The following is an 11,522-nucleotide window of genomic DNA, read 5'->3' as shown; positions in this document are numbered from 1 at the left end:
CAAAGATCAAACCAGTAGGAACTTTCTGAGGCAAAACCAACCTGGCACTTAGCACACTGAAGGAAACTTAGAGGAGGAAGTGCTTTCCCTGTCTCTCTGTTGACACAGAATAGCATAGGATTGAGTAACTGTGCTGTGTCATTGTCAACCATGTAACCATGCAGATACTTGTAAGGTGTTTTCTAAGCCTTTTACTGTTAGAGAAAAGCAACTCCAGGTGAATCAATGCCACTTTGTATTTCTCATATTTTAGGACCTTATACCCAGGAAGAAGTCAGTCACATAAATGGAGGGGTAGAAGACTCAGTGTGATCCTTGTTTAGTCAATGCCCTACCAAAGTTGCACACCTATCAAAACACCACACCTAACTCCATTCAATTAAGAAAGGAAATCTTTGTCCCTTTGCATAACAATGGAGAGACTGTCAATAGGGAAACTGAGCAACTTGACCACAGGGAGTTAAGTCAGCTCATAAAATGTCTTGATTCATTGTTCTATGTATATGCACTTTATTCAAGTATAGATGTATTTTTGTAGGTTTGTAGCAACATTGCAAACTTAATGGTAAAGTCAATTTAAAAAAAAATCAATCAATGAAGCAATCAATAAATGCTATTAACTTCCAGGGATATTTTAGTCTATGTGAATAAAGGCAGAGTAAGTGTCCACAGTATAAGTCTTTAGGTAAGAAGATAATGACATTGCTAAAATGTGACTATAAATACAGAACCCAAAATACAATCATATAAACTACACAAAAGTTTTCTAAGGAAAGTGCTAAGTTATTATATTACCATTAGAAAACATTTCACTTGTTTTGGATATTTGCTGTTAAATTATCAAGGACATGTAACATTCTGCTGTAATTTCTGTGCAGAAGTTGGTCATCAATACAAGCACCCACTTGTGATGTATAAAATGTACCTGGGAAAACAGCAGAAGGTGACCCATGTGCTTGGGTACCTGCACCCACATGGGAGACCTGGATGAAACTCCTGGTCCTTGGCTTTGGCCCAGACTAACCCCGGCCATGGTGACCATCTGAGGAATATCTTCCTCTTTCTAAATAAATCGCAAAAACATATCAAAAATGACTGTTGGTGGTGCTCAGAAGGGATGCGTGCCTGCTGGGATGATTGGCGGTGCTGATGGACCAAGCATGTATTTGAGCAAGTTAACCCTGATGAGGTGCTTGCTGCTTTTGTCTACGTTTCTTAACTGGTGCGTGCAGCGCAATGACTTTTCTCAGTGGGTGATTTTGAGTTGTGAAAATGACAGGGCATGCTTTTCAGAATCAAGACAGTACTTTCTGGAATGACTGTGTCATTGGTCATAGCAACAAGGAGGCTTGCTTCATCACCCACTCCTAGTATTTCCTGGGCACTCCCCCTGCTCTGATTCTCTGGGAGGGGGCACACCTCCCCAGGGCTTTCCTAAGAGCCTCGTCCACGTCCTTGTTTCTCAAGCTGTAGATGAGGGGGTTCAGCATCGGGGTGAGGATGGTGTAGAATACGAACACAACCTTATCTTTCTCTGGTGTGTGGTAGGAATGGGGCAGCACATTGGTGTAGAAGGCTGCCCCATAGAAGATGCCCACCACCATTATATGGGAGGAACACGTTGTGAAAGCTTTGTGCTGGCCCTTGGCAGAGTTCATCCTGTGGACCGTGATGAGGATGTGTGTGTAGGAGACAGAGATGACGGACAAAGAAATGAGCAGCATCAGCATGCCAGCAGGCGTACATCAGGGTCTCGTAGAGAGACGTGTCTGTGCACGACAGCTTCAGCACTGCTGGGATCTCACAGAAGAAGTGGTTGATCTCTCGCGGCCCACAGTAGGGGAAGCTCATGGTGACAGGACTTAGCATGAATCCATCCAAGGAGCCACTTACCCAGGAGCTCACCACCATGAACAAGCAAACCCTGCGGTTCATGAGGAGAGGGTACTGCAAGAGCCTGCACGCAGCCACATAGCTCTCATAGGCCATGAAGCCCAGGAGGAAGAATTCGCCGCCAACAAGGGTCAGGTAGAAGAAGATCTGAAATGCACAGCCCAGGAAGGAAATGGTCTTTTCCTTGGACAGCAGGTCTTGGAGTGTCTTGGCGACAGTGACACAGACGTAGATAGTGTCCATAAAGGAGAGCTGGCTGAGCAAGAAGTACATGGGCGTGTGGAGGTGCGGGTCCCTGTGGATGAGCAGGATCATGGCCACGTTGGCTGTGACAGCCACCACGAAGATGGAGAAGATGACTACAAGGATGAGGCCAGGGCACGTGGGGTGGGTGATGAGACCCAGGAGGATGAAGTCTGTGGAGTTGTGCAGAATCTCCATGTCCACGTGGCCTGGCAGCCCCCGAGGCTGCAGAGCCAAGAAGTCCATCATCGTATTATGGAAGAGGTCACCACCCGTGGCATGGCAGAAGCAATGGGAGTAAAGGAAGGACATGGACTTCAGAATCACTTTAAATCCAGATTTCATATTAACTGTCTTTATGCCACTGATTAACCTCTAAACTCACACAAAGTCATCAACTGTTCAAGGCCACCACAAGTCCATCCTCTGTAAGCTACATATGAAGTGCAGAAGTAATCCACACAGTACCTCTGTAGTATATGTTTTATTTTTACATGGGGCCGACTTCTATATCTGTTTTGCAATCCCATCACTTTAGACAGAAAACTTCATCAAGTTCATAGCTGTCCTATTCTCCGTATTCATAGGTTCATAGAAATTGAGTTGTCCTGTATGATTAGTATTATTACATTGTTAAGCTCTTAAACAAGCATCCATTTGTGACTTAAGAAATTGGCAGGGGCCAGTCCTGTGGAGTAGCAGATAAAGCTGCAGCCTTCAACCCTGGCATCCTATATGGGTGCCAGATCTTCTCCTACCTGCTCCATTTCCAATCCAGCTCCCTGCTAATGGCTTGGGAAACAGCAGAAGATGGCCCAAGTGGTTGGGCCCCTGCTCCCATATGGGAGACTCTGGCTTCAGCCTAGCCCAACACTAGCTGTCATGGCCAGCTAGGGAGTGAACCAGCGATGGAAGTGTCTGTGTGACTGTGCATCTCTGTGATGTGCTGAGGGATATTGAGAAATGAACTGTCAGTTTTCATTTTTAGTGACTTCGAACATTATACTTAATTTTTAAGACTATTATACAAGGGGACTACACTAAGTTCATGGAAATGAAATTAAAATATAGATTTATTTTTATACAGAGATTTTTTATGATACACACACTTTTTTCATATTTTGCAGTTTCACACAAACATTTAAAGACCCCTCACATCACAATAGGTCTCTCCTCATCTCAGTGATGGGTTCCTGAAGAAACATTTTTATCAAATGTGTTGACTGACAACACTGTAAACACACATGCATCTTTTGTTCCACAGTGGTTACTGGTGTAGTCTCTGAAGCACCTGGAAAGAATGAGCCCCCCTCCCCCCCCGTAGCAAAAATCATAAGAGAAATAGATGCTTTTCCTTTTTGGTCATCAAAGATGAATAAGTAGGACTTTACATGAGAAAATGAAAAGCAATTTTACATTAGTTTGTACTAAAATTTAAATTTGTCATCAAAAAGGAAAAAGAAAACATTCAGCATTTTATTTTTCTCCCAAACATGCAGAACATCTTCACCCACACTTACGAACATACAAAGAGGGTGCCCTTTGCCTCCTAGTCTGTCATCCCCTCAATCACACACACCCTGGCCACCGCCCACACTTGCCTGATACTCCTCCTCATGAACAGGAAGCTCTCTTCCCACCATCACGGTGCCACCCTCTCCCTGTTCACTAGATCCACGCACGCCCTTCCACCACTGGCCTGTCGCTTGTCCGTTAGTCTGCTTGCCCGAGGCAGGGCATGCATTCATCCACCTCTCTCTGTCATCAGCAGATAAGGTCACAGCACAACCAGCTGCTATTGGTTGCAGAACAATGCCTCCCCCCAAAAAAGCACACTGCAGAGTTGGGGTAACCTTCTCTGTGCTTCCCATGAAAACCCAAAATCTCACCTCAGATGGGCTGAGTCCCAGCTTAGGATGGCAGCTGTGGAGTGACCAACTTCTTACTGAGGCACAGAGGTGAGGCTGGGCCAAGAGAAGGGTGTTCATTAATAATGGAGTTCCTCTCCCCAGGGGAGTCCAGAATTGATGCCTGCATCAGTTAGCAACACTTAGTGCGTTGGAGGAAGACCAGCGCCTCTTGGCATAGGCTGCATTCTTCTCCCAAGTGAAAACCTGCAACACTTCCTGACATTTAATATAGAACACCCTGTCTAGTCTAGCATTGCCCCTGGATCCCTGATTCAGGGATGTGGGGAGGCCCAGGCTAACCACAAATTTAAAGTTGAGATTTCACATTTCTCAAAGGTGCTGTGGCATAACAAAAACCTCTTCTTTCCAAATCATTGGCTTGTTTTCTTTGGGAAAATTATATTTGATTATAGACATCTGACACAGAGGGCAAGTCTTTCTCAGAATTATTCACCTTAGAGGTAGAGTGGAAAGATACCAAATGCAGCAGGAAAAAGAGACAACAGGAAGAGAAAGAAGAAAGCAGGAAAGGCTGCCAGAGCAGGGACCAAGGAGTCAAAGCGGCCACACAGGAGCCCTGCAAACACAAATAAAATAGAAATTTCAACATGTGAATTATTTATTTCTTTGGAGAAGAAAATAAAGAAGAAGGTAGTCTCGTCTGGGAAGTAGAACAACACCAGTGATGACAATGCCAGCAGCAACATAGTATTGATTGACACTTCATGTGTACTAAACCAGCCCAGGGGTACATTGCCATCCACAAGTCCAGCAGGCCCTCAGTGATTGACGCCAGTGGACTCTTTCCGTGGGGGTGGCGTGCCACAGCCACAGGTAGGTTACAGCCTCAGGTGACCTCAGGGTAGCAGCTGAGGTGAGAGAAAGGAAAGAGGAGAGAGTTTGGAGATAGAAGGAGCGGTTGTTAGTGATGGGAATGGAGAGAAAGGTGGGGTGGAGGATATGGGAGAGAAGACAGTGACCCTAAGTAGGGAAGAGAAAAGTTCACTGTGACAAGCCCATTCTGGGATTGGTGACCCTGCTCTGGAGGGCAGGGAGCTGTTGAAGCTGAAAAGACCTGCGCATGGCGCTTCATGCTTTCAGCCGTCACTTGAGGGCAATGCTGCGCCACAAACTCAGCTGGAAGAGGAGAGGGTGGCTGGAGGCAGGAAGGAGACAGGAAGGCAGGTCCCTCAGACTTGTGGAGTCATCGCCTTCCACAAGGCAGCTGTCTCCCCATCAGAGGATATCACCTGTTTTCTTTTATTAGTGTTTACTTATTTATTTTTATCTACTTGAAAGTCAAATTGACAGAGATAAAGAGGGAGAGAAACTGAGAAAGAACTTCCATCTTCTGGTTTGTTCCCCAAGTGCCAGGGCTGGACCAGGCACAAGCCAGGAGTCTGGAGCTCCGTCCAGCTCTCCCACGTGGAGGGAAGAGCCCATGTGCTTGAGCCAACATCCACTGTCTTCCCAGGGGCATTAGCAAGCAGGTCCTGGAACTGGTGCTCTGATAGGGGATGCAGATATTCCACACTGCAGGCACTCAGCCCCCACCCCATTTCTGAAGTTATTTAGAGAGAGCAGTGTCAGGGGCCTTGCGACTGTCAGCTTCTTGTGAGTTACTGGGGCCACTGAAGGGGAAGTGGATGCTGTGTTAGAGCAACACCAGCCTTGGAGGCATCTTCTGTTTTATTAGAGGTCTTGATGACATTGCTCACTCTGCAGCCTCCCCTCTGGGGACAGAAATCTGTTGTGAGGGCAATCCAAGACTCATGACCACCCCTGCAATAAGAGCATGGGGTGAGCTTTGCCTCCCTCTGCGTGTTGAGGAGCACACAGAACCTCTGAAGCTAAACTTGTTCCACACCAGTTATCTCATTTTCCCTCATACTACACTTCTGGGATAAGAACTGGGTTAGAAAATCATAATTTAATTCATTGAAAAACATGAACTCAGTACAATTAGTTAATTTGTCCTGGGGCTGGCTCTGTGGCATAGCAGGTAAAGCCGCCTCCTGCAGTGTCAGTATCCCATATGGGCAGTGGCTTGAATCCCAACAGCTCCACTTCTGATCCAGCTCTCTGCTATGGCCTGAGAAAGCAGTGGAAGATGGCCCAAGTCCTTGGGCCCCTGTCACCTGCAAGAGAGATCTGGAAGAAGCTTCTGAGCTGGGCGGATCTGAAGCCATCTTTCCTATCCAGAACCCTTTGTGAGGCAGAATCACTGTTCCATAAAACAAACAGGTCATTCTCTCCATGTCACTGGTGGAGAAAGAAATTCAAAGAGGGGACAGGACCAGACCGACGGTTCCAGAAGATCAGGGCAGGGTCGGGCTGACAGGTGACTCCTACTTCCAGCTGCAGGCCCGTGTTGCTGGGGACACCTTGGGGTCAGACACAGGTGTCTTTCACCCACCTGTCCTCTGGGAAAAGCAGGATGGGAAGACAGTGTGCTGTTGGAAGCCCTGTTAGGAGACTTCTGCTTTGCTTTCTCAGGTGGAAGAAGCACTGCAGGTTCTGAAGCATCAGCTGACTCTCGGCTGACTTGCCCACACTCACTGAGTTCCTCAGCTGCTCACGGACTTCAAACATGAGCTTAAAGATAAGTGTATTTTGTTCTTTGTGATACAAATCAGTTCTTGTTAGGTCATCAAATACAAACAAAATTGGTAATTCCCAGGATAGAAAAGTAGGAAAATGGAAAGACGGGGGATTTAAAACAGAATGAGTTTAGTTAAGTGAGGGAAAATAGGGAGAGGATTTCTTGCACTTCATCAGAAGAATGGTTAGTAAAAAGACCAAATGGAAGAATGATCAAATGCAATAAGCTGAATTAAAATATAATAATTGGGAAATGTACATCAATGGAATGTACATTAATTTCCAAAAGAACAAATCAAAGTTTAACTCAGAAGAATCACATAGCTTTGTCATCTGAAATAGGTTTATTCAAAGACATGACTTAAAACTGCCCTGTTGGCTCCCATTCCAGTATGTCACCAGCAGGTTGAGGCAATGAGGGAGAGCAAACATAGTAGCCATCCACGTTGTAAGCATGCCAACACCCCACAACCACAGTTTCCTGTTTTAGATCACAGCTATTCTGGGGTGATGTTAACCAAACATTGTGTGGAAACAAATGAAGGCAGATGCCAATGTTCTGGTTTCCTCCCAAATTTGACACATGTTTGTGTCTCTATTCTACAATGACAGAATTCATTTGAACGATTGTTTCATAGGGTGAAAGCATGTTTTCCAACCAATAATGAAGCATTAATTGAGTTACACATGTTCTGTGAGTGACCAAAAAGTAACCTGTAGAAAAATCAGACCTTGCAATAATACTTGAAATAAGATAAAGTTAGCACTTCATAAGTCAATTGCACATAAAATGATTTGTCAAAGCACCCAAAGAGTGAGGGTGAGAAGTCAGAACAGCAGTGAGCTGCGAGTGTTTCCTTTGCACACCGTGTGTCGCCAGAGCAGGCAGTGGCACCATTTCCAGTGGGATTGTTATGAGCAGATGGGCTACCACTGAAACCTCGGCTTTGTCCCCACCAGACCCAAAATTCTCCTTTGCTCAGAACCCTCAGACTGTTCATAAAATGAACAAATTATCAAGATCTCAGCCTTCCAACCCCAGTGTGCTGCAGCAGGGCAAGCTGTTGAGACAGACGGACTCTTCCCATTCAAAGGTGAGGGGGAGTACCGACAACCTTCAGAACACGGTTACCCTCCCTGAGCACAGGCCCCGCCCCAGAGCCTTCTGCAACGCTGTGGTGACGTCCTTGTTCCTGAGGCTGTAGATGAGGGGGTTCAGAAGCGGGGTGAGGATGGTGTAGAAGGCAGACACTGCCTTGTCCTTTTCAGGGGTGTGGTAGGAGTGAGGCAGCACGTAGGTGTACATGGCGGCCCCGTAGAAGAGGCTGACGACCACCATGTGCGAGGAGCAGGTGGCCACAGCCTTCCGCCGCCCCTCTGCCTCACTCATCCTGTACACAGTGAGCAGAATCCTGGTGTAAGAGGCAGAGATGACAGAGAAGGGGATGAGCAGCATCAGGATGCAGCACACGTACATGGCCGTCTCGTAGGCTGAGGTGTCCGAGCAGGAGAGTTTCAGAAGGGCAGGCACCTCGCAGAAAAAGTGGTCGATTTCCCGGGAGCCACAGAAGGGGAACTGCATCGTGACTGGGGTGAGCAGGAAACCATCCACAGACCCTCCCAGCCAGGCCGCGGCCACGATCAGCAAGCAGACCCTGCGGCTCATCAGGACAGGGTATCGCAGAGGGTTGCAGATGGCTACGTAGCGGTCGTAGGACATGAGTCCCAGGAGGAAGAACTCGGCCCCTGCCAAGGTCAAGTACAGGAAGTGCTGAGCAGTGCACCCTACAAAGGAAATGGCCCTCTGGCTCGTCACCTGGTCCACCAGCATCTTGGGCACGATGGTGGAGATGTACAGGATGTCCATGACGGACAGCTGGCTGAGCAGGAAGTACATGGGCGTGTGCAGGCGTGCGTCCGTGTGGATGAGCAGAATCATGACGGTGTTGCTGGCTATGGAGATGACGAAGACCAGGAGAATGAGGGCAAAGAGAAGCCAGGGGAAGCGCATGTTGCTGAACAGCCCCAGGAGGACGAAGTCGGCGTACATGGAGTAATTTCCCCACTCCATGTCTCTGCAAGCACACACAGGAGAGAGGGCTGGGGTGAGGGGCAGTGTTGGGAAATGCATCTGGTTAGCATAAAACACTGCAGTGTGGTCATGGACACATCGGCTTCAAGTTTATCTCAGGAAACCCAAGACTTAACTTCCCTAGATTGGGCTGTGTCATGTTTTGCCATGATTCACTCAAGGTACACAGTGGCACCTGGGAGACTTAAAGCCCAAGAGTGACAATGGCCCCCAGGTCCCCCACCCTCACCCCCAGGGCACAGGTGTCCACATCCCTGATCACGAAGGCTCCTGCCACTGAAACCCATGGCTGAGACCCTGGAGGTCTCCCCAGCATGTCTCACAAAGGGAAACAGAGGTGTGAGAGGCTCCGCAGTCCTTAGATTTAAAGAGCATCTTCCTCCCATGCAGCAGAACTGTGCGTTGACATTGCAAGGCAGCACAGCAGAGTTAAAGGGTCTTTGGAGAGAACAGGAGCGGGGTCTCCATGTTCGCTGATGCATCTGTGCTTCCCTTTGAACGTAAGCATTCTTTCAATCTTATGTGTACTCTCTAGTACCTCCCGTGTACACCTGCTCTCTTTACCCAGGGTGTGCTATGCTGAGTGCTGTGGCTTGCACGTAATTGCTCCTCAGTGGGCTGACACTGTCTCCAGGTTCACTAAGTGTGTGATATTGTGGGGTTCATTCTCCAGGAAGGTCCACTGAAAACGAGCTTTTGAAACCTGTCACCGCACTGTTAGGCAGAGTGCTGATCGGCAGTGGACCACATTGGGCTGTGCTCACCCAGTGCTTAGCATCCAAACTCGCATTACTGAGCAGTTTTTGATCACCAAGAAGCTTCAACAAGTTACGGGTGCAAGCTGTGTTCCTATGCTCTGGATTTCTTAGTATGCTTATTAAAGAATAATGATGTTCTTTTCTGTAACTTTGATTGCAACTATTTTCCTCACACTCTCACTTATAATTCTGACTTTATTTGATTTTTAGGCCAAAAGTTTTAAATATATATATATATATAGTTTTAAATATTTATATAAAATTCTGAGTTTATTTTGAAAAACTGTTCTCTCTATAGGTGTGTGATTAATGTGCAGTTCTCTTTTAATTCCATTGTCTTACTTCAAGAAGGTGCTACATTTTAAATACATGTAGAATTCATTTTGATCTTTGTTGAAAACCATGAGTTTCTCAATAACGTTAAGCATGAGCCCTAATTTCTAGTTCTTCAAATAAGCAGAAGAGATCCGGGGTGAGTGACGGGTAGGAGTGGCTACCCCTCACTGAGTGCTACCACTTCCTGTTGATAGGGGAACACACTGCCCCAGGTGAAATCAGGCCTCCACCCCTGGTGCAGGCATAAGCTGTGGGACTGAAGACTGGGCGCTCAGTGGTGGGAAGGGAAAGAGAAGCAGCAGCCACTGCTTCCAGACTCTCAGTCCCTTATCTTTCTTGCCAGTAACAGCAAATTCAACAGCAGGCAGCCAGTTTTCCTCTCCTTTACTTCTTCTGACATTTCTGTTTCCCTGTCAAGTTCTGCAGGTGATTAATACTTGTAGAATCAAATACATTCTCTAAGATAAAATCATTTGCTGCATCTTTACAATGGCAGAGACATTTTTATTTTGATCCAAGCCAAGGGACTGTCATTTGCTCTGAAAGCAGCACGAGGCCTGATCACAGCCCAGCTCCATCTCAGGAGAGGCTGGAGAGACACCTTCCCCGCCTGCTGCTGCCCTGGACACTACGCATCCTTGGCCCTTGGTTTGGTGCCATGCACATGAAAGGTTTGGGGTGAGACCCTGAGCCTCACACCCTACCTCACTGTCTGCCATCTGTCAGATTACTGGATGTCTGACCATCCACTCAGACGTCCTCTGTGCCTCCAGTAACTTGTAAACATCAGAGGAGAATGTGTGATGTGTGCTTCCTGGAGCAGGTGTGGAGGATTTCATAGCAAAAGATTCAGTGGAGATACTGTGAGACCTGAGCCGGGATCAAGGTGTAACTATTTTAAATTAGGCCTCCATCTTGTAACTTAGGCCTGACCAGGCCCTGAACCCTAAGCCAGAAGCTCTTGAAAGTAAATAAATGAACTCCCCTTGCGATAAACTCTCCTAGCAACAGCCTATTAGCAGATAAGAGAAATACCTAGAGTTCCTGGTGTCTTCTCAGGGCAGATAAGGTCATCGATAGCTTCCTGAGACCCTGCAGTTCGGCACGTACACCCCAGCAGCTCAGACCCTATGCTTTGGCCAATCAATTTAAAAGGCATCAACCCCAAAGCCATCCAACCCCCTTTACTAGGTCCGTTCCCACCACTGGATGCACTAATCAATTCTAAGAGATGCCCTTTGAATTTCCCGCAGGACGAGATGATTTGCTAAATGGTACCATGATGTATAGAATGTCTCTGAAAACCCTATAAAAACCCTGTTAACTGAAGGGTCGGGGCTCTCAATTCAGACCCGCTGCGTCGGGGTTGATTGAGAGACCAGGCTGGACCTGCAATAAAACTCTCTGTGCTTTACAGCGGTATTGGCTCCTTGGTGGTCTTTGGGGACAACTGAACTGGGCATAACAATACCTGTGAGCTACCCGAGGAGATGGAACAGCATAAACAAGTGAGACAAACTCCTTCCCCTTTCAACGGTTCAGAATCTCCCAAGTGAATACCCCGTACTAACGGTGAACAATCGGCTGAGTCCTAACATTGAACCAAAACTGCACCAGATTCTCCTGGGTGGAGAAGTCAGCTGTGTCCTGGTGCATGCAGCCCCTCCCAGAGCCTTCACAGCAGCCGAG

At 47.2% G+C, this 11,522-nt stretch overlaps 2 protein-coding genes across 2 annotated transcripts; both read right to left on the bottom strand.

The window, feature by feature from the left end:
• Positions 1–1,367: 1,367 nt before the first annotated feature.
• LOC133758637 (olfactory receptor 2T2-like) lies at positions 1,368–2,334 on the bottom strand. The gene is given in 2 exon segments (XM_062189841.1): positions 1,368–1,730; positions 1,732–2,334. Coding segments are annotated over 2 exon segments (966 nt in total).
• A 5,430-nt stretch (positions 2,335–7,764) lies between these two features.
• Positions 7,765–8,718, bottom strand: LOC133758636 (olfactory receptor 2T27). Its single transcript, XM_062189839.1, has one exon. The coding sequence runs from the start codon at positions 8,716–8,718 to the stop codon at positions 7,765–7,767; it is 954 nt and encodes a 317-aa protein (XP_062045823.1).
• Between the last annotated feature and the right edge of the window lie 2,804 nt (positions 8,719–11,522).

Source organism: Lepus europaeus, chromosome 4 (genome assembly GCF_033115175.1).
Source record: "Lepus europaeus isolate LE1 chromosome 4, mLepTim1.pri, whole genome shotgun sequence".
NCBI lineage: Eukaryota > Metazoa > Chordata > Mammalia > Lagomorpha > Leporidae > Lepus > Lepus europaeus.
This window is presented reverse-complemented; position numbering and strand designations above follow the sequence as displayed.

Coding starts and splice junctions, on each gene's coding strand:
- LOC133758636 (XM_062189839.1), bottom strand. CDS start 8,718: ATGGAGTGGGGAAATTACTCCATGTACGCCGACTTCGTCCTCCTGGGG.